The following is a 23580-nucleotide window of genomic DNA, read 5'->3' as shown; positions in this document are numbered from 1 at the left end:
TGATGCTTGCTCCTAGTTTAATAAGCAATGGTTTATTAAATAAAAATTATTTTATCAAAACTAGACTGCAGAGGTAATTGAAATTTGGGGAAAACAGTTACTCTAGGCAATATGTGAACATCTTAAGATGTCACATCTGAAGGTACAATCTGAAGAGATGGAGAGGAATGCATTGTTCACTGCAATTCACATTTCTTTCAACTCCAGTAATCTTTGTTGGGCTTTCCTTGTGAAACATGAAAGTGTGAATAAAAACAGGTAAGAAAGGAATCAAATCCTTGTTAGCTGGTTTTCTAAACAATCTGGTTGGTCTACAAGCTGTAATGTAAATGTTTCTTTTAGTTAGAACAAAGGAAATTAATTATTGTACTCTTAACCTTTGAGCTACATTGCTTTATCATTGGCTTATTGCTGTTGCTTCCAAGTAAACATGATAGTTATTTGACTCAGCTTTAGGCTCCTTTTACTCTAATGATGATGTGGAAAGGATGATGAGGTACAGCAAGATGGTGTGTAGTGCAAGACTTGGCATCGAGAAACTTCGATATATGAAATATTTTTTAAAAATTGTCTTGAACCATGGAAGTTACTAAGGTTAGAAAATCTTGCTATATTCCTGATCTCCCACTGGCTGAGAATTTAACCTCACGCTACAGATTATTTTTCCATCTTCTTTTCAAGTTTTTATGCAATGCCCTGGCCAATGAGCAGAACCATGACCACTGGTACAAATAGCAGAGAATTCTTGATCTGGTTTTAACCACAAGTAAGGCCAAAACAGATAATTTCAATATGATAGTATTTTTTTGAAGAGATTCTTCTTTATTAGTAAATAAAACATTCTAAATATGTTAACTTAGAAACCAGTCCCATGCTATTTAGCTTTGCTTGCTTGACATAGTATCAGGTAGTCATTTGCTGAGCTTAACCAGTCTTGGGAGTTAGTGGCAGGCGGTTGTAGCAGAGAAACTTAATGGTTAAATTGTGGCAGGACTGGTTACCTGGACAACAGTAGGTTCAACACAAAAGGAGAAGTGGTTGTCTCACTAGGAAAACACAAGGATGCAACTCTCAGCAGGAACTGGAGAACAAAGAAAATGTAGAAGCCAGCTGGCAGCCATTTGACCTCAGGCAAGGTTGAATAAGAGGATTTTTTTCACAGATCTTGATGACAGTCTAGAAGCAAAAGCATGTGGATGGTGCAGTTTAACTCCTTTTCATTTAGATCGTAGGTCTAGTAGACATCCCTGGAGCATCATCTGGAACACCACTATGTCTTGTCCTATCCAGCCCTAGTTCATATATGCAGTTCCTCCTCTGCACTTTGTTCAAATACAGTTCTGTGAAAACTTTCTTTTAGCACAAAATCATTATATATGTGGAATAATCACATGGCTTACTGAAGTCAAGAGTATAGCAGGCTGTTCAAGAAAGTTAAGAGTGTGTAGGCAATTCAGAGTTATTATTTGGAAATCTCTTGGATTATAATAAGTAAACTGGCTTCAAGTAATTTCATACTATGCATGCACTGAAGAGTTGTTGAGTTTAATCTACAGTATAAAAATATGTATCCTGTTGTGGAGTTCCCTACCCACTTTCTTCACAGCATCCACAGGTAGGAATGGGAAAGTTCACAGTGTGATGATTCCATGTTATGTGCCAAATGTCCATACAGTGGCCAAAAGATGCCAATGGGCAAGGCAAGTGCAATGTATAACACAAATTCTAGGAAAGTCTCACTTGAACCCAGCCAAACTTTGTCAAGATTTAAATGGGTGTGCAATATAGAGGATACATCATGGCCTTTTCCCTTTAAAGGCAATTCTTCTGTTTTACCTTCTGTCTGCATCTCATTTCTGAATTCAGTTAATCTTTTGAGGACAAAAATTGGAAAGATTATCAAGGAAGATGTTGATCTCTACTGAGAGCATCTACTGATAAAAAAAATGTTTACCTGTTGTTGGGAAAGGGGAAGTTGAACCTAATCTATGCAAAAGATAGTTAGTTGCCAAATAAGTGGGAGTTTGGATTGGGCTTTGCATACTCATTTGATCTCTTAAAATATAAAAAACATTTGAAAATAACCGTTTTTGAAATACCAGTATTTGCAAAGAAAAAATACCTAATAACAGTTTTAACATTCCAGAGTAGCACCATCAATTAAAATCAGTTTGGAATGAAAAAACATCTTTAAGACCTGTTACAGGCAGTGAAAGAGTAGATCATAGAATATAATTCCACAGAAATATGGTCAACACTTGAAAAGACTCTGTGACTACTACTTGCCAGTATAATGCCAGGTCTTCACAGTCCATTTAAGGCCTAGGTGTTCAGATGTAGGCAGTTCTTAAAATAGTTCCCTAATATTTGTAGGTGTTCATAAAGGAATATTTTTCTCCACATGTGTTGGAATAGTGTAATAATTTTAATTCTAGGAACTGAACTGAGTTACATGTCCAGAGAAACTTCCCAATTGTAACAGCAGTTTGCAATCATATGCCTAAGAAAATCATGCAATATCTTTTCTAGGAAGGGTACAAGAAAAGATTGAACAAAAATAGAGCAGGAATGCTGTAGATATCTTAAAATATCAGGGAATCACATTGATAGATCTCAGTGCCTTCAAATTCATATGTTAATTCTTACATTTTTGTGCCTTTTTAAGCCCCAGTCATAATTGTGAAATGAACTGTATTTGTTCTACTTAACTGTCTTCATACTTCATATATTCAGAAAATTGTATCTGAAAATAATCGGAGAATCTTAAACTCTTTTCTTTGAAATAAAAAGTTCTTAGTTGCAAAGGCTTGAAATTCATTGTAGGAAAAAGAGCTTCACAGAACTAATTTTCATTAGGATTGTAACTGATCCTGACAAAATGTTAGTAAGAATGCTTCCCCTCCTTTTTAAAGCATTATGAGCAGAACAATTTGAAATTAATCAGCAGGTAGATATATGTATATATAAATAAAAATAAGCATAACATTATTAATAAAACTAAAGGATTTTCATACAAACTAGATTTTATAATATTCCCCCAAAATAATATAACAATAAAATGGCTGAAATTATTTTGGAAAAACAACATGACAGTACTGTAAAACAAATCCTAAAGGCTTTAACTAAAACATATTCTCTTAAAGAAAACCAGTTTAAGAGTGCATTTCACTATGGGGTCAAACACAGTCCAAAAACTGTTGTTTCTAATCCTGTATTGTCTCAAGAGCAGGAATGCAGTTGCACCCAGTGATGCTCTAAAAATACCTCAAAAAATGCCCTAAAATGTTATTTTGTTTAAATAACTCCAAAATCCAAGCATTAAAAAAATGGCAATGTAATGGAAGTTGTTTCCATTGTTTTTTTAAGTGTCCTGAAGGATACCAAAGTATCAGAACAATGGGGTACAAGTCTTTTCCAACGAACAAAAATTGTGGGCATTCAGAATGCCTGGAAACCTTCACCACAGATATGTGATAGGACAAATTGCAAGTTTCTTCATGTTCTGCACTTGCACTGTACTTTATTAGTTGTTTTATTTGCATGCTGTCCTTCATCCAAAGAACCTAGAGCCATAGATTGTTCTCCCAACACCCCTAGGTAGGCTAGGCTGAGAAATATAAATTGCAATTTGCACAAGGTTGGGTTTATACACACTCCCTTCAGCAGATCTATACGTTTAAAAGCAGCAGGAGCTCCAGACAATCATTCCAAACTCCAATAACCTTGAAAGTTTGTGGCACACATTTCAAAGTAAGTAGCATTTCTGAAACACTTTGGACGTGTGTGTGTGTGTGTGTTTTTTTTCCTTTCCCTGGATTAAGGTTTTCCTGTACTCTTATTCCCCAGCAACAACTGTAAAATGAAAAATGGGGGAGAGCACTCTTTCTCTCTCCCAAATGCCCTTGTTTGATACTTATAACCCAAGTTTTTCAAAACCAGCATTTGAATACGTGAACTGCTCCATCAAAAAACACTGCTGTCTGCGGCTGGAAAAGAATTTGGGGGGTTTGACCAGATCTGTGGTGAGCCATCGTTCATCACTGGATGTCACGGGTCATCTTCAAGTGATACTTGCATTTAATCAGTTCATCTGAACCTCCTAGCCGAGCCAAATCCGCACTTGAACAGTCGTCGCTCCATTACACCTTGCCACAGGAGGAGAAAAAGGGTTTTTTTTCCCCCAGAGAAGAGGGAGAGTCCTCCGAATCATGAATGTGCATAAGTTGGGGGCGGGGACCTTTTACTTTCCAGAGCCTTGCTTCCTACTCGACCGTTTGCGAGGCCAGTCTGAGTGGTGGGCAGTTCCTTGCTGGAGTCCCGCCTCCCTGTCTGAAGCCTTACCTTTCTCGTTTCACCAAACTTAGCCTTGTGCTGGGGCGAGCTGCTCGCCAGTGCGCTCCCGCGTTCCTTCTTCGCCATGCCGGGTCCTGAGGCACTCCTTGCACTGTTGATCATGCCTGCCCTGCTTGCCTTGGCCCTTGTTATCTCGGGCCCTTGGAGGCTCTTAGATGCCCAGCTGCCTCCGAAACTGATGTGGGAACTGGAGCAGCGGCAGCAAGACCTGAGCCGCCTGGCAGCCTCTATCCAAGCGCGCACTTCTCCGTCTCCCGCAAGGCGCGCCGCGGCCGCGGAGCCTTTGGGTTGCGCGGAACTGAACGGCCTGAGCGATGTGGGTGTGGTGGGCGCTGGCATTACGAAGCTGGTGCTGAGGGCTGCGCTGTCGCCCGGTGGCGAGGAAATCGCCCTGAAATCTGTGCACTGGACAGGCAGCGACATGAATCGCTGTGTTCAACGCTACGGCCACGCGGAAGGTTGTTTCCAGCTCGCTGCTTACAAACTGTTGAAGGAGACGATTCTGTTGCAGAGTCTGGATCATCAAGGCATCATCAAGGCACGTAGTACCGCCCGCGCGCTTGGGAAGTTGGGCAGGAGACCCTAGGAGCTTAGCTGAATGTTTTGGATAGTTGTAAATACTGTATATTTCTTGAGATATCTTACAGATTACGTTTCTCCCCACTTTCAACCACGTGATGGTTGAACGTGCTTAATCCAAGATTGTTGATCTATACACAATGTAAGGTAATAACTCTACACAATTCCATCTCCCTGATTAGTAGTTTCAAAGGTGTAGCTCATGACAGTTTACTTGGAATGGATATCAGTATCTATAAGCTGACTATTCACATATGGCAGAGAGCAGCATATAACTGTTTAAATAAAATTAATGAGTCCACTGTTTTTTGTCACATGGCCTGGATTTTAAGCTGTCGCCACTTTAAAAATGTTCTTGTTTTGAGTCCAACCTCAAATTAACAGACCAATCCATAGATTTTAGGCGAAAATGTTACAGCCAAATATATTTTACTTTACAAATTATTTTGTGTGCATTGCAATAAACATGCCTACTCTTCTGAAATTCCTTCAGTTAGTTTAAAGGGGACCTATTCTAGGTTTATATACAATACACACAGAGACACATATAATCAGTCACTTAATGACTGATCAACTGAAAAGACTTCATGATCCTAGCTGGATTTGTTGGAGGTGATAATGCAGACTTGGAGTAAAATGCAGGACTGCTGCTATGTTACTTGCATACTTCATCATGCAGCCTGTAACCTCCAGATATTTGCTACCACAAAATATGAAGACCACTTGATATTTTGATGGTTTTGATGGTTTGATGGTTTAAAGAGGATTAGTCAAATTCATGGAAAATTAGGCTTTTGGTGATTGTGTTTCATAAACAACTACATAGCCTCTGAGTATCACAGTGATGATGAATCTGTATCTTGAGATGTTGATGACCTATAGGTGTCCTGCATCCTTCCCACTGAACATGCTGGCTGATGCTGCTGGCAATTTTAGTCTTGTGACATCTGGAGATCCTCAGCAAATGGGAATGCCTAACTGAGCTTGGCAGATCTTGGAAACTGAGCACAGTTGGCCCTATTTAGTTCTTGGATTGGTAGCCATTTGGAAATTCCAGGACTGTTAGCTAGGCTGGAAAGTTGAGTAGAACATATCAGAAAAAGGCAAGGACAAACTACTGTCATACTGTTGCCAAAAAAATGCATGATAGTGAAAAATACTATCTTTTAATACCTGGAGCGCCACAGGGTTCCCACTTTTGGAATACCATTGGTTGGGGAACAACAATCAGAGAAGTCTCATTGCTTTTTTGCCTTGTTTGTAAGCTTTTCTTGGGCATTTCAGGTTGGCTCCTAGGGCTCTGATGCATGCAGCCCTTATAGTCTCAAGATGTGTTCTCTGCTATGCTTTCCTCTCACCCTCTACAAGAAAGCCACAATATTTAGGGGAAAATGATACGGGTGAGGAGTATCATGCAAAATATGCTAGGTGAGTTTGCAGTGTTGAATAAAATAGGAAATATTTGATCACAAATGTAAAGTGCAGTTAGATAACATCTAATCTGAAATCTTTTTTTGGTTCAATTACTGTTAATCACCCAACAGAGCTGTAACTGGTGGAAGAAACCCACAAAAAACAGTTTGCTACACCTTTTTGGAAGAAAATTACTCTTGGCTGATTTAGTGGTAAATAAACATAAATAGGAATAAAGAGTTATCTGGGAGGTATAAACCCTCAACTTCAAAATGCAGACTAATTAACTTCATGATCTATATCTAGTACCAGCATGCTTAGCATCAACTATATAAGGCATACACTTACTGTAGCAAGAGCAGTTGAGTTTTTAAATAAATCTTCATCTGACCTTTCCCACCATTAGTAAAATGTATTTATCTGTTCTTTTAGAAAAATAATTTCTATATTTTGCATCTGTATTAATACAGCATCCTGCATTTTCTCCTGACAGCTGCATGGTCAATGCTATAATAATAGCCTGTATCCTGAAATGAAAGTGGTTTCTATGCTGGAGCTGGGAGCCCCTCTGGAGATGATTCAGCTTCTACAAATCCCCTGGGAAGAGAGATTTAAAGTAAGGAAACAAAAGCAAAGGAGAGTTTTATTAGTAGTACTAGCCCCTAGCTGGAGTCACTCCATGATAGGAAAAAGGGCCCAAGGACCATCTTTGCTCTTGAAAATATGGCAACAGAATCTGAGTGCTATTAAACCTCTTTGCAAATCCTGTGGACAAAGTCACTTCCAAAGACAGTCAAGTCTTTGGGTCTGGAAGCTATTAGAAGTTTTGTAACACATCAGTGTCAATATATCTGTCAACATACAGGCAGGAGCATATTCTATAACCAGCTGAAATTTCTGGACTATTTCAAAGGCAACTTATCTACAGCACACCACTAGTAGTCCACTTCAGAATGCATATTTAAGGTGCAGTTAAACAATATGGAAAGATTGGCTGTGATCCCATAACTTTTTATATTAGATCAACAAATACACTGAGGCCTTAAATTTTTGCCATAGGTATATTCCGATGAATTGTGCACTGAGCTGCAGAAGAGTGGGAAGAAAGAAAGGTAGGCTGCTGATGTTAAAATGTAAGAAAACTTCTTATGTGTTTTAATCTGTTTACCACCTCTCTTTCAGATTTGCCTGAATCTGGTAGAACTGCTATATTACTTGGCAAATTCTCCTCTGGGTTCCATTGCCCTTCTAGATTTCCAACCAAGGCAATTTGTCATGGTGAATGGAATCCTGAAAGTTACAGACCTGGATGATGTGAGCACTGAGGAACTGTCTTGCAAAAAAGATCAGGACTGCATTCTCAAATTCCCCACAAAAACCTTCTTTCTCAAATGTGCCAGCCATGGGAATTGTAAAGGAATAAACGAGAAACGGAATCTTTTCAATGCATACCGGTAAGTTGGATAACTTTTAGAAGAAAAAGAACTGGGGAAGAACATTATCACGTACGCCATTTATTTTTAGCAGTTTTCTTCATGTAGTATTTTCTTCTATGGCAGCCTTCTCCAACTACTATCTTCTGGTGTATTAGGCTTGCAGTCCTCAGAATTCTAGCTATGAAGTCCAATGTGTCTGGAACTCTGGGTCTTCTACTCAATACATCTAAAAGTGCTAATTTATAGGAAGTTGTTCTACATTACTATAATTCTTTAAACATTAATGCATGATGCATAGTAATATTCCAACTAAAGATATCTATTTGTGGTTATCATTCATAAAGGCTTTGTCCTGGAAACCAAATATTATGCTACTTTTGGATTGCTTTCAAAAATTCCTCAAGCTTGGGGAATATCATCCTGTCCCACCAGATCCAGCAGAGAGGACATGCTGCAGATCCCGTGAGCTAGAGAGCTACATTTGGTGGGTCCTAGGCAGCAGGCCTTTTCTGCTGTGGTGCCTGCTTTATGGAATAAGGTTTCCTTCTTCACTTTTGATCTTCTGAAGATCCCTCAAAACCTGGTTGTGCCATCACACCAGGGGACCCTAGGGGACTGGGGAATTATTGAAGTGGCTTCCCTATTATTAACATCTCCTTGCCTAATATTTCTTCTTTTTTAGCTTTATCTTTTATAGTTTTTAATATTTTTATAATGTAATGACTATTGTTTTACTTTTTATTAATTTAACTGTTTTTTATCCTTGTTGTTCGCTACCCAGAGTCACTTGTTTGTGAGATGGGTGGCTATATAAATTTGACAAATAAATAAACATATTGGATAGTATGTATGACTGAAGTTGGTAGACAGATGGCTTAAAATAGATGGAAGGAAGGAATGCTGACCTTGGATATTGTTATACTGAGAATTAAATTATTGTTTCTGCTAGTTAAGTGGATCTCATTTAGGAAGAAAGATGGAAACAGGAAAATCTTATTCTTTCAAAATTTGCTGGATGACAGTAAGGCCTAGATCCAAGCAAACTTGGGTGATACTAACAAGTGTCTACTAGCCTTACTAAGAAGCAACAAATATATATATAGGTCATAGCAGACAGCAGATCCCCAAAAGTATTCTTTGTATTCATTAGTATGAATATACAAGAGCCAGTTTGATGTAGTGGTTAAGACAGCAGGCTAGAAACTGGTCCTGCCTAGGCACAAAGCCAGCTGGGTGAACTTGGGCCAGTCACTTTCTCTCAGCCCTAGGAAGGAGGCAATGGCAAACCACTTCTGAAAAACCTTACCAAGAAAGCTGCAGGGACTTGTCCAGGCAGTCTCTGAGAATTGGACACGATTGAACGGATTAAAAAAAAAAAGTATGAATATAATATTGTTCAAACTTTTGCTGAGGTAAAAATAGTTGGTGCTTATCATATGAAAGAGGGCTCCCGAGCCCTTTTCCTGCATGACTGACCTTATTACAGAATGAAAGATAACATGGCTCATTCTCACAGCAACTAATATATGGAGGGCACCAGGTTGGAGAAAGTTGACTCTCAGCTGAGAAGCTACAGTTGGGAGACAATTGCAATGTATGCCTTTTTAAAACATGATTTACTGGCTGGATTCATACTACCGTACATGGTAAACTGCTGGCCTTTTATAAGGCCTTGAAAACCTGGTGCCTCCCCTGGCACTGGGCCAGGATGTTGGATAAGGCTGGTTTTGTGGTGCTTGAGATTGTGACTCTGATTGCCCATAGTTGTATTATGCTCTCTGTTGTTTTTATTTTTCATTGAATATTTTTCATTTTTCTCTTTTAACCCCAGAGTAGCAGTTGGTGAGTTGTGTGGCAATATAAACAAAATAAAATAAAATAAAAAAGCCAAGCTGCATTATGGCTTAGCATGCTGAGTTCCATACTTTAAACAAGAAATGGTAAATTTCCTTGAATGAGTTAATGAATTTTCTCTTGCAAGTCACGTGCACTGATGCCTCTCTCCCTCATTATATTCATTCTTCTTCCCAGGCCCAAAAAATGGGCAGATACAAAATGAGATATTTGGAATTTAGTTCTGGGAGGCCTATGGACAAAGCTGGAAGCACTATTTCATTAATAAAGATATCTGAGAAACAACGTTAATTTGTGAATTTATTGTGGGGTAGCCCAAACATATAAATAAAAAAAAATTAAAAAGCCATTGTTGGAGTTAGATAGGGTAAGATAAACTTTTCTGTTCTGAATTTAGCTCTAACCAAGAACCTTCCATTTCAATTTGTTAGAAATCATAAGATTTAAGATTTTTGTTATCAATACTCAGTAAAGTCTGCTTTAATATGTAAGGCTTCACAATATTTTTTTAGGTATTTCTTCACTTATCTCTTACCTCATACCGCACCCATTGTTTTGCAACCAATTCTGAAGGATATCCTGAATGCCACAGGTATGTGGTAGTTCAAATTGTTTAAGATACGTTTAAAATATTTATTTAAATAAGAGCTGATTTAAAGCAGCTTTTGTCTTACAACATTCCTCTCCCCTCTGCATGTAGGTGATTTGCGATATGGAGCAAATGAAACTCTAAGAGCTTTCCAAAAGGTTTTGCATTTGTACAAGTCAGGACTTTATCTGCAGAAAAGGCCTTCTCATTTAAAAGGTATGGATTTCATATCCTAACTTTAAAGCTTCTAAAATAATTATTTAACTTCAGTGAGGAAGTTCAATCAGACTAAATGCATAGGGACCTGACACAGATAAAATGAGTTGTGCTTAATTAAAACCCATTGTAATCGGTGGGAGAAGCTAGCTTGGTCAACCTAAACCCCTTTGGGACTTGGGTCATTGAGATTTTAGTAAAACTAGCTTTCGCTACAGAGGGACCAGTGACTGCATTGAGTAGGGTTTACTTGATCTTTGGACCTTTTCCTGTGAACAACTCTCAAGCATTTAATAAATGTGTGATGCGAAGAGAGGCCATATCTGTTAGCCTTGACACTAATGAGTCTATCAGCCATACTCCTCTGCTACTGTTTACACAACATTCATCTGAAAAGTCAAGTAATCAACTTGAGGGCAGTCAAGCCTACATGTTTGGTTCCCTTTTAAACAAATACTGTGGATATAGCTATTAGAGCAGGGATTGGCAATGTGGTCTGGATGAACACTCCAGACTCCTCCCTTAATGCCCACTGAGCTCCTGCCCTACCTGATATTTTAGAAATATTGTTTTAATAAAACCAATAAATAAGAAAATGACATGTTGTAAAGTAAAACTTTAGCCTGAAGCATTTGACTGTTTGTGGGAATGCTTTTGGGCTCCATAGCATTTTCTCTGGGATATTAGAGAGCATGGAGGGAGAGGGGCAAGTTCACTTGTGGTGAAGTTTTCCCTGGCCAGAGTAGACATTTTGTGAAGTATCCCATGGGAGCCATTTTGTGAGTACATCCATCGTAAGCTTCAACATTCCAGATGTATTGAAGGCCTCCAAGATGGTCTACTGCAGCAATAAAAGATGGAGCTTGTGGTCATAGTCCCACTTCCATTTCATATATCCATGGGTTGTGTGGTGCCTTATGTTCTGAACGTTGTAATTTTCAGGTGGTGTGGTTAGGTTTCATTATGAATAAGTTTACTGATTTCTTTTAAAATGGGGATGATATTCCTAGAGCCTGAAAAATCTTACAAGACTGCTTTGGGAATAGAACTCCTATTTGTCCATGTAATAAATTCTACACCCATCCAAGTGAGAAAATAGAGTCACTGATGACATAAAGGCTGTCCAAGAAGATAAGAATAAAATGTTATGGCTTGCCATACTGCTAATAAAGAGTGGCTCAGGTGTATGTGAGAGAGACAAGATTTATAACTGCTTTGCATAGACTTGCCTGAGAAGATAAGTTCTGGTTGAGATGCAGAATCTTAAACCATCTTTTCCATTTTTCTCATTTAAGAAATATTTCTGAGTTTCCAACAGATACATAGTAATAATCCTTTATCTTTTCTCCCTACCACCAGAATATGTTGTTGTAAAGGGATTCCGCAGTGTGGATACAGAGGACTATAAGTGCTGGCCTTCGTATAGCCCTTTGAGATGCATGCTCTCTGTTCATAATGTAGAAGAAGCTGCCTCCATTTGCAGTTACCATCCACAGTGTCAATATTTTATCATCACTCCACAGAGAACATGGACAGGTGAGAACAAGTGACATTATAAAGATCACCTTGGCATTTTCCTCAAAAATCCATGGAAGATTCACACATGATCTAGACATGCTTTTACTTGCATTTGGGTAAGGGAAGTTATGCTCATGCCAGCCTAACACGCCCAACTGCTTGCAAAGATCTTCACACATTTTGTGCAGTGCTTGGAAGTGTATTCATCTGCATATGTGTACAGCTCTGTCCACAATCAGGAATCCTGATAAGGCAGAGTTTCTGATTCAGAATAGCTTGTCAGCACGTTTAGATAAAAACACTTACAAAATTTTTGCAGAACCATGAACAGCTTTACAAGCACCCAAAGTATAAAGATGCAGGTGATATTTCTACATCCTCTTATTTCAGCCCCACTTCTGTGCAGTGACTGAAGACAGCCATTTAAACAATTCAAGTGGTCTTGCATGAGTTGGATCCACTTGTTTTGCCAGCTTCACAGATTCTGCACTTGCTCAAACTAAATTTTGCTAGTCTTCAAAGTATACATTTCTAAATTATTTTTTCTTGTTTTGCTCAGGCATTGTCAGGCACAAATTTGAGATATGCTAGACTGAGATGCATATTTTCAGTCATGAAGCTACATCAAGTTCTTTCTCTTTCTGTCCCCTCCCTCCCTCCCTCCCTCCCTCCCTCCCTCCCTCCCTTCAGCAGGTTTACTCTCTCATTAAATAACTATTGTGACTACCAAAGACAGGATAAAGTAATCCATGTTATATGCAGACTTTTGTGTAAAATACCTTGGAGTATCCAAGATAAAAGTTCTAAAATGAGAACTGCTCTTATAATTATAATATTTATGATAATTCTTTTTATTTATATCCCCAAAACGACATGTTTCATGAATGCCCTTTAATTAACACTGATTACAACCTTTCACTGAAGACAGTGTTCCATTTTACCTGACATTTCTACAGTCATCTGAGCATTAATGGGAACAATGAGGGATGCAGATTGAATAGTCAAGTATTTGCACCTTTCTCTACTGGAACAGTGTTTTAATTGTGAGAATCAAAATAGATAATATATATCAATTATCTTAATAAGTTCTCCTAGTTATATTGATTTTGTGTTTCAGTGTTTTCTAAATATCTTATAGCTTAGGGATAGAACGTAATTGAACTCACTGAAGTTCCGAATTCCTGTTCTTAGCTTATTCATTTAAAACAACTTAGCTAGTATAATAAGGAAAGATAATATTGTCTGGCAATACTAAGCCTAGATGGAACAGTATTGTAATCTATTAAGATCATCTACTACGTCTGCAGGAATTTTCCACTTAAAGAAAGGAATCTATGTTATTTCAATATTCCAGTGCTGTCAGGAATGGAAATACTCTTAGAACTTCTCTTGAGCAGATTGTTCTATGAGACAAAAATGGTAGGATTCCTAACGTGGCTGCTGAGGTAATGGCAAGGCAAAATTATCATTAGTCACAGTCCCATGTTAAAAAGGAATTGGTCTTCCTGTCTTCATCATTCTGTCCTAGAAGTGGCAACAGAGGCAAAAGCTATGTAAGTGTGTAGTTGCTGATTGGATCATCTTTGCTGATGGCATCAATCTGCATCTCTGATCCGGTGCAGAAAGATAAAGGCAGAAAGGCACTTTTTCTTCCATTTTTGTAATCACTTCTCCTTGAATTACTTTAATAGCAACCCTCCTCTCAAAAGGCTAGGCAGAATATAAAAAGAGGGTTCACAACAGTCCACCTTGACCATTGAAGGACTAATGCAAATGCCAGCAAGTCAGTTCCTGAGCCACGGTTGACTATTTCCCTTCTACTCCCACTTCTTGTTTCTAATGTGGAACATTAACAAAGCATTCTACTGCCAGACGCCTACCTATGTGGCTGTGTCTTTTGAGGGGATAGGGATAGATAGCGTGCATCTACAGTGCATAGAATAGATAAACTACAGTGTATCTCACCACAGGGCAAAATAAAGGCATGAATGCCCATGAATCAGGTTCAGCTCCTGATGGCTACATGGATATAGTCATGGATTTGGGGGGGGGGGGGGTGCAATAGTACAGAGGTGGTTTTTCACTGTCTCCTGGGATATAATCTGATCCAAGAGTCTAGCCTGAAGGCCAGGTCCTCTGTGGTGTTTTCCCATCCAAGTGCTAATCAGGACTGGCCCTGTTTAATTTCCAAGTCCAAATAGCCAGGCATTACCATCTGATTGTTTGTTTAATAAATTTCCCTAGACACAAGAAAAAGAGGAAGGAATAATATACCTAAAGCAGTGCTGAATTCATTACGTTTGAGTCTGAAGGCTTCCCCAACCTGGAGTCTGTCAGATATACTGGACTCCATGTCCCACCATCCCCATATAGTACACTGCTAGCTGAGGATGAAAGGAGTTCTAGATCAACTTACCTGGAGGGCATCAGGCTGGGCAAGATTGTTGTAAAGCATAGTATCGTAGGACAGCTTTTTCCAACCCTTCCAAATGTTTTGGATGACAACACTCACTAAGCTTGAGTATGTCTTAAACATGTCCTGAAGATGTTCAGTGTTTCTACTCCAGTTTGTGATGTACAGTATACAATCTAGCTGCCATTTTGAGAATCATAGTGCTATACTGGTTAATTACTGTATCAATTCCCCCACCACTACCATCTTTCCTCTCCCCACCTTTATGGCCAGAAGAGAAATTTGCACTATAGGAGTTTACAGTATAGTACAGAAAATGCTTTGGCCCTTATTATGGGGGCTGCTCTGTAGAAATACAGGAATCCTGTGACCAGGATACAAAGCATTTCTGGAGTACAATAACATTTCCATTGTAGCATTTAATCTTAACCTATATACAATTATCTTCTTATTTACTTTTATCGATATTCTTAGTTCTCTTTTGCACCATCTCAATTATTTTTTCCCCCCCTCAGGGCGTCATCTTGCTATTTTTCAAAGCAATTTGACCTACTTAATTCCAGGTAGCACCATGGAGGTTTATGTTAAACGATCTGCATCCTCAAGAGGAAGTCTTTGATTGAGATGCCATAGAAAACACCACATTGTTACTGGGACTAATGTTATCAACACAAATGGATGGCTTACATTATTTCTGCTGTGAGGCTATTATTTACACCAGCTTTATGTGACAAATGTTTCAATAATCAAATCTCTTTATTCAAGAACTTATCCATCCCAGAGGTATTCCGTAAGCTGTTTCATACTGTTACAACTATGCAAGTCTCAGTTTCAGCCACCACTGGGATTGGACGAATTGGCTTTATGTATATTCAATTGTGTATTTCTAGCTTCTGTGTAAGTTAAAAAAAAAAGTACACAAATACATTTATTTTTCTATGCAATTGTCCTTCAGGGACACATTAATATAGGCTTTCTCTAATATATGCATTTTTATACACACGCTTTTCCTTAATTTAGGCATTGTGCACTATTTTATAAATAAGCAATGTGCTATTGAGAATAAAACCAATTAATTTGTGTATTAATAATAATTTATTAAACTTGTATGCCGCCCACATCCCAATGACATTTGGCAACTGTTAGTCCAGGAAGTGCAAATTAATGTGGATATACACCTGATATTCCTACTTTACTGTTTCTGGATTTAATAAGTTTTGTAATGTTTAAATTTATGTAAATATGATGGTTGAATAAGTGCAAATGTACACAGCTTAATGAGTGGACAGAAGGGTTTACCAGTAGATTCTTGAATGAGTTGCAGGGGATGTGCAAAGAATTCTAAATACCAAATAATTTATCATTTTCAGCAACATTATACTGCAGTTCTGGTACTCAGAACAGGTTCATATTTTAGTATTTCATTCTAGTTGCATCTACTTTCATCCTTGTGTATAGGGATTTAATGGACAGCTTTCAGTCAGCTTTTTAACATAGTTCTGTAAACCTGAAATCTTTCCATCAGGTTTTAAAAACACCCAGCAGCACATTCCTTTGCCCCACATAGTTACATCTTGCCAGAAGCCAAATTAAAGTTTGAATTGCACTCAACCTCCTTTATTTCCCTTCTGTCTCACAGGCATGTTGATCTAATTTAAACTGCCTTTGAGGAGAGAGAGTTAAACCTTTCATTAAAACTGATGATGATACCTTTGAAAGTTAAATATTTCCAAATCACTGTTTTCCATTTACACTCAATTTCCCTAACAAAAGATATTTTAAGGGACTTTGCACCTGATTATTTAAATTTCCAGCATTTCTTCTGGCTAAATTAACCTTTTCCAGTTCCAAACCTTAAAATAATATCTTGGACCTATTGTTGTCATTGTATAGCGCAGCCAGAAAAAGAAAAGATGGAGGCATGACTATTTACTTTGATTATTTTAATTTAACATGATTAAGTGGGATGTGTTTAAAGTTTTGTACCAATCTTGGAGGTTGTTCAGTTTACTTTCAGTGAAAGAAATCCTGCTGAGCAAAATGTTCAGTGACTTGTATGCATATGTATGTGTTTTCTAAAAAGCAATACATTTTCCCATTCTGATAATGGATTGTTGTTCCTTTAAAAAAAGTTTCATCTTTTCCAATTTAATAAACAAAAAACTTTAAGATACCATTGAACATTATTTTCAGCTGTTAACATGAAACTTCAGACACTTATTGTCTTCTCCATTCAGAGTCTTATATAATAATAATTTAGTAAACTTGTATGCCACCCGATTCTCAATGATTCTGAGCAGCTCACAACAGCCAAAGAAATTATAATAAAACATGAAAAATAAAGAAAAAAGATAGCAAGCACAACGAAATGGGGCATCTCCTTCACCAAAGGCCTGGGAGAAGAGCAAGGTCTTCACAGCTCTTCTAAACAACTTCAGAGTGGGGGCCATCCAGATCTTGGGGGGAACCTTGTTCTAGAGGGCGGGCACTGCTACGGAGAAGGTGTGCTTCCGGGATTCTGAGGGATGGTATTATTTAATTGAAGGAACCTGGAGCACACCAACTATAAATCATAGTTTTTGGAAATAACTGCCATTGAACTTAAAGCTATTAACCATCCAGGAAATATGAATAGAAATTTATTACAAGGAAGGTGACAGGTTTAGATGTGATTGACAGGAGCGTCAGTGGGAATGCAGATGGACAGTGCAGCCAGAGAGTTCTTCCTGAGTTTTTACATGATTTTGTTTTCAGCTAATTAGCGCTTTTTAATACACTTGTCAATACTGCTGATTCTGCTGGAAGCCAGGACCATAGAGTTGGAAGCAGCTATTTAGGTGATTACATCCAACTCCCTGCTTAGTGCAAGAATTCAGATTCAAGTATCTCATGCTAGACTGGCTTCTCTTTCAACCTGTGAATATTAGAAGTAAGTTTTTCTAACATTCCTTTTTACTGTTTTTACTGTTTTTTTGTTACAGCAAAACAATTATTGTTGCTGCAATCACTGTAGAAAGATTTTTTTTTTCTAATCAAGTCCTGGCTTGGGATGAAGGAATCCCAGGCTTACACAAAATTTACACAGTGATCCATACTATAGATCTGTCATTATTTGTTTGGATTTTTTCTTTTCAGCTCTTATTTTCAGTAATGCACAGCAATTGGATTCACATGTCATGCTAAATCACAAGCCCAGTTAGTAAACCATCATGACAAGCTCCATACAATACATTTAGTATGGTCTATGAATTGGGTTCAAGTGGAACCTACCTCCCAAGTCTATGCTGAGACTATCTGGGCATCATGGAAGAAAGCGTAGCCCCATAGCAACATCTCCTATATCACAAGACCTTCTGATGAGGCAACATGAGTTTAAAATGTAGGCATTTTTGAAAGTTCTCACTTATAAGTGCATGGGAGCACTTATGTGCATGTACACACACACAAACAGCCTGAATATAAGAAACCTCTATAGCAGAACTCCATTCCAAATCATATCCATCCCAGAACAGTGCTTTTAGAGGATCAACATTCTTAGGTGGTCAACATTTTTCCAGAAATTCTCATACCCTACTGTGATATGAGAAATATGTTTTTCCTCTTATGGATGATTAAGGATGAGACTGAGACACTGATTCATTTTAAGGGGCAAATCAGTATTACATGGAAAGAATTCTAAATCTCTGCTCCAGCTGCTTTTTTATGGGGGTGAGATAAACACAGAAACCCTTCTCCCAGGAATGGGAAAGTAGCCTGAGGAGGGCATTCTTAATAAGAGAAAGGTTCAGAAGCAAAAGGAACCAGTCCACACAGTTTGTGTAATAATGCCGCTTGCTCTTACACAAACTGCCAGTAAGATTTAAACATGTTTTCTTTCAATAATTGCAGTGTCCCTCAGCTGCATTTCACTGTGGGGAGGGAGGTGCTATTACACACACTTGCTATTGTATTATAATCTCTAATTTGGTCCAAAGGCAATTTAATAATACAAGGATGTTCACACCATACTTTAAGCTTCCCTATACCACCCATGTTGACTTGACCTATGATACTAAGAGAAATATTTTGATCACTTGAAGGCTTTAGTTGACATTCTGTGGAGGTTCTCTGTAGGTAGCCAGAGGGTTTGCACCAGTGCCCTGTTTGGACAGTGCTGATGAGTGTTGCCAAGACTTCATTAACACACAGCTGCACTCCCCTTCGTTGCTATTATTATGCAACTGCTGGGCAAGAACGTACAGAAAGGACGCTCTAAAGGGAGAAGAAGCCATGAGCACTAATACTATTTAGCAGCAGAACAAAGCTGCCCTACTGACAAGGCCCTGGTTATAATGGTGACCTCTCTAAAGTGGGGTTTGCAATGGAAACACAAACAGAGAAACAAAAGATTACTCTTCTGATGCCAGCTGCTCTGGATTAGTAAGAGATAATGGCTTATCTTTCCTACCTTTCAACCCTGGGAGATAAAATCAGAACAATGTACTTTCAAGATGGGAGGTCAACTCCCAGTTTCTTATCAGCCAAATGCTAAATCTTGAACACTATCACCTATTACTTTGAATGCTAGGTAATGCTTTCAGCAACTTGAGACCATGAAGATTGGTCTCAAAGGCTGCACTTTTTAAAAACACTAGACATTTTCTTTCCTTGTCATGCATTTTAAATAGCAAACATTTCACATTTCTTCTAAAGTTCTTTTTGTCATGTCCTAATCTTTGAAAATATAAAATGATAATAGAATTTAATATTCCCTTTTCATCCAAATATATTTTTTAATTTATATACTGCTTCCTTGTCTTGATATTCGGTGTGAATTAATGAGCTGTAATGAATTTGGACATTCTCTTCAAATGTCTGCTCAGTCATGAATTCTTCAAGGGTTCAATTAGCACCCAAAGGAAGTCCCTTTATGGCATCTGACTTCCACTTCCAGGTGTAAGAAGACTGAATGATTGAATTTAGAGCAGCTGTAAAATTTATGGTAACAAGCCATGGTTCCAAGCAGCTCACTGGATTATTTGTCATAGACTAGAGATATCTGATGGGGCTGCAAAAATCTTGATGACTGCAGATTGCAGCAAGGGACATCTGAATTTCAGCTGCTCAGATATGGCAATCCCCATTCAGCACATGTTACACCTCTGCTCTGCAAGCTGAATTGGTTGCCAGTTTGCTTCCAGATTCAATTCAAGGTACTGGGGATGACACTAGAAAGTCCTACATGGCATAGGGGAAGGTTATTTGAGGGACTGGCTCTCCCCAGTTCAATTTACCCACCCCATCAGGTCTGGCAGAAAGGGCATGTTATGGGTCCTATCTATTAAGGAGTGTCATCTGATGGGACCCAGGAGGAGACCCTTTTCTGCTATAGCACCCACCCTTTGGAACATCATCCCCCCATAGGTTAGATTGACCCCGACCCTGCTTGCCTTCAGAAAGGCTCTAAAGATATTGTTGTGTCAACATGCCTGGGGGTCCAGTTTTGATTCAGAGTCTGTCAGATGACTATAATGATTGTTCTATGACTTTACTTCCCTGATGTATATATTTCTCCATTTTAATGTTGGTTTTTAATTGGGTCTTTAATTTGGTTGGGGGGGAGTGTTATTCTGTTCTTTATTGATTTCTACGTTTTATTGGTTGTGTTATTTGTTGTTTTTAATTATGTGACCTGCCCAGAGTCACAAATGTGAGTTCGGCAGCTATACAAATTGAATAAATACATAAATAAATCTTTCCATAGACTACAGAATCAGAGTACATTTCCAGGTGTTTTCTCCAGTTTAAAGAAGGAAAGAAAATAGATAAATGGATAAAGGCAGGTGCTGGGTTGAACCATGTTGCATTTCAGAGATGGTCTTCTTCCTATCTGCCCACCATCATTAAGCTGCTATGCTGAGGATCGTAGTTTCATAGAAGAACTCTAAGGAAACCTCAGAGGATCACATTTATTTTTCAATTATGAATGCCCAAAACTGGACATGAAAATAATAGCTATTTCTAATAATAATTAATATTCAGAGATGCAGTGCCTTTGATTCTGAAAACAATATAGAGCAGCACTGTGACTTAGTGGCCTTTCATGAATTTGTCATCAGAAATTATTCATTCCTTTTTAATGTCTTCAGAATAGATGGCCATCACCCCATCTGGCCTATTTGACTTCAGAAAATGCCCTAGTAGTAGGGAAGAAGGAGAAAACCTTCCCCCAGCCACTCTTTCCCTACCACGCATAATCCTATACATTCAAGTGCTCTGCTCTCAACTTGACTTTTTTTTCTAAGCTAAACTAGACTCAGATATAACTTTCTCTTATAGTGGAATTGCTCCAGTCCTTTTATCATTGTAGTAACTCTTCTGCAGCTGTATAAGATCATGTTGAGGTGTAATTGAGGTAGAACTATTCCAGCCAGTGGCTTCATCTGTTTCTATAAAGGCATTATATATATATAGACTATTGCAATGCGTTCTACGTGGAGCTACCCTTGAAGAGTATCCGGAAGCTACAGCTGGTTCAAAATGTAGCTGCGTGGGCAGTTTTGGGTGCCCCAAGGATGGCACATGTTACACCCTTGCTGTGGGAGCTGCATTCAGTGCCAGTTTGCTTCTGGGTCCAATTCAAAGTATTGGTTATCACCTTTAAAGCCCTACATGGCATGGGACCGGGTTACTTGAGGGATGGTCTCACCCCCATTTTATCCATCCGTCCCACCCAATCAAGCAGAGAGGGTATGCTGCAGACCCTGTCAACGAAAGAATGTTGACTGGTGGGGCCCAGAAGGAGAGCCTTCTCTGTCATGGCCCTCGCCCTATGGAATGCCCTCCCCTCAGAGGTGAGGCAGGCCCCTATTTTCTTGACCTTCTGGAAAGCAGTTAAGACCTGGCTCTGCCAACTTGCATGGGGAGAAAAAAGGGGCAACCAATCCTGGGGGTGGCTAGCACCTTGAAGATGCTCCCGTATGTTAATATCTTTTCTACTAGCAGCACCTTGGAAGATATTATTATTTATGTATGTATTTGTTTTCTATTGTGTTTTTACTGTATTTTTATACTATTTTTATTGTATTTTAATTAATGTTTATTTGTTGTTTTTATTGTAAACCGCCCAGAGTCACTTCCTCATGAGATGGGCAGTGGCCAAATTTGAAATATAAATAAATATATATAAAACATTATATTGGGACTCCTTCTGGGATGAAGAGTGGTATATCAACAAAATGAATGATAAAAATGACAATAGTGATAATTTTATTTAAAATTTCTTTCCTAACCCCAGGATAGAATTTGCTTTTAACAAAGGGCCCCCATACTGAGTTAGTATTTACATTAAGCTATCCATCACAGCCCTTAAATTGTCTTTTCCTTTTCAGTTCCCAGTGCCTCAAATCTCATCAGCATATATATGAAGAAGTTTTAGCCTCCATGTGCATTACTTTACATTTCTTCTTGCTTACACTGAATGACATTTGCTATTTTAATGCTCATTCCCCTACTTTGAAGAATTCCTTTCAGAGTTCCTGGCTTTCCCCGTTTTATTTTAACCATTCAAATAGTATCATCAGCCACTTCGCTACTCTTTCCAGATACACAGAAATCTCACTTTACCTCTGGAGTTATATGTTGCTTGAAGCTATAATATAGTTTTGGCTTAATGTGCTACAAGAATACATTGTGGCTGTAAACATAATTATGTCTTGGTGTCTTATATGAATCCAGATTTGCTTATTCAACAAATTTTTCATGCATGTCTTTTGGGCAAGACAAACTACCTCCTCCTGTGTTCTCCTCTCTGTTTTTTTTTTTTTTTATACTTTCCTCCTATAAATTGGTGGGGATGTCAATGATGTGACTTATATGATGCAGAGGCATGAAGCAGCGGGTGGTACAGATAATGCAATTGCTCTTTGTATCACAAGAACTAACTTGGGTGATTTTGTCTTTTGCATAATCTTCAAATTACACAATTGTTTTACCACCAATGCTGTCAGCTATCAACTCTATCTATAGTCTTATTTGGCCTTGAGTTTAGCATGAAGCATGGAAACTATAGGACATCAGCTCTAATGAAAAGTGTGTGTGCTGGTAGAACAATATTTCTTTACAACAATTTTGTTACATCCTTGGAAAAATATAAGTAGAAAGAAAAATTTGTGGAGAAAAAGTTTAGATAAAATATGTTTTAAAAATGTCTTTTTTTTACTATTAATTACAGGAACAGAGATGAAGTGACACCAAGCAAATACCTTGTGCTTCAAAATTCATTTTTTAAAAATAGAAGGGAAATTATCATAGATCTAAGGAAGGGATAAAGTCAGGATGTTCAGGGAGTAAGTATTTTTTAGAGAGAGAGCTCATTTACAACCTTGGTCAGCAATTAATTTTACTAGAGGAGCTGGTTGATCAAGTTCCTATGATAATATACCAAAACATGTTATAAGCTTCCCCCAACCCATACACTCCTGAGCAAGATCAGAGGCATGAAACACTACTGTTAATTGTTTATATATCACAAACCAGCAGTTGAGCACCAGAGCTACTATCTTGGCTGAGTATCTTGACATAAGATCCAACCAGGTAACACTGGAATTTGAAATGCAATGTACAGTATCTGGAAGACATTGGATTGGAGAAGGCTGCATATATAAACTCTCACGTTTTCAAGGTTAACTCTCTGGGGAGAAATAAAAAGCTAAAGTTATGGTGGATTTAAATGTGACTTCATATATTAAACAAACAGGATGTCTTCTGTAATATTCCTTGCTCTTTAAATGATTGCCAAGCAAGCTTACCTTTGATGTTGCTGTTGGCTTGCATTCATCCAAAGTGCTTAAAACATGTTGTGTAGGACTGCAGCCAAGGTTTAGAGAAAAAAAAACAAGCAAGCAAACAACTAAACAACCTAGGTTTCTTAATTTTGTATTAGCAGCCAACTCCTTGTGATTTTCCCCCTGTTTAATTCCCAACAATTCTCATCAGGAGAACATTTTGACTTGATATCTATCTCCAACAGAGTGCTTAGGAAGTTGATTACACCTTGGCCAATTTGGGATCCTCACCAAGACATTAGATAGCTAATGGAAAAAAAAAACTTGGGGGAATGTAAAGAAAGAAGCTTTGCTTTGTCAGTATTTAATTAATTGATTTTACTATAAAGCACTAGAAAAGACAAATATTACTGGTTTCCCAAAATGAATAAACTGAAACCAGTT

General features: G+C 38.2%; 1 protein-coding gene across 2 annotated transcripts; it reads left to right on the top strand.

Moving 5' to 3' along the window:
- Nucleotides 1-445: 445 nt before the first annotated feature.
- LOC103060463 (extracellular tyrosine-protein kinase PKDCC-like) lies at nt 446-23265 on the top strand. Of its 2 annotated transcripts, none has more exons than XM_088149858.1 (7): nt 446-4891; nt 6839-6961; nt 7528-7799; nt 10148-10227; nt 10336-10440; nt 11800-11976; nt 22584-23265. In XM_088149858.1, the coding sequence occupies exons 1-7, from the start codon at nt 4418-4420 to the stop codon at nt 22598-22600; spliced, it is 1248 nt and encodes a 415-aa protein (XP_088005984.1). In that variant the 5' UTR covers nt 446-4417; the 3' UTR covers nt 22601-23265. The 2 variants fall into 2 exon arrangements, with proteins under 2 accessions (XP_088005984.1, XP_007433698.3); XM_007433636.3 differs by lacking the exon at nt 22584-23265 and adding an exon at nt 14887-16775 and having other exon boundaries at nt 448-4891.
- Nucleotides 23266-23580: the final 315 nt, after the last annotated feature.

This window comes from Python bivittatus, unplaced genomic scaffold (genome assembly GCF_059951505.1).
Source record: "Python bivittatus isolate LINGU-HERP-01145 unplaced genomic scaffold, Pbiv_v1 ctg000580_np1212, whole genome shotgun sequence".
Classification (NCBI taxonomy): domain Eukaryota; kingdom Metazoa; phylum Chordata; class Lepidosauria; order Squamata; family Pythonidae; genus Python; species Python bivittatus.
The sequence above is the reverse complement of the archived record's forward strand: the minus strand, read 5'-3'. Positions and strand labels throughout refer to the sequence as shown.

Bases quoted from the DNA above. Each gene is read 5' to 3' on its own strand.
- LOC103060463 (XM_007433636.3), top strand. From the start codon at position 4,418: ATGCCGGGTCCTGAGGCACTCCTTGCACTGTTGATCATGCCTGCCCTG. The intron at 4,892-6,838 runs GCACGTAGTACC...TTCTCCTGACAG, and splicing joins ATCATCAAGGCATCATCAAG to CTGCATGGTCAATGCTATAA. The intron at 11,977-14,886 runs GTGAGAACAAGT...TCCCCCCCTCAG, and splicing joins TCCACAGAGAACATGGACAG to GGCGTCATCTTGCTATTTTT.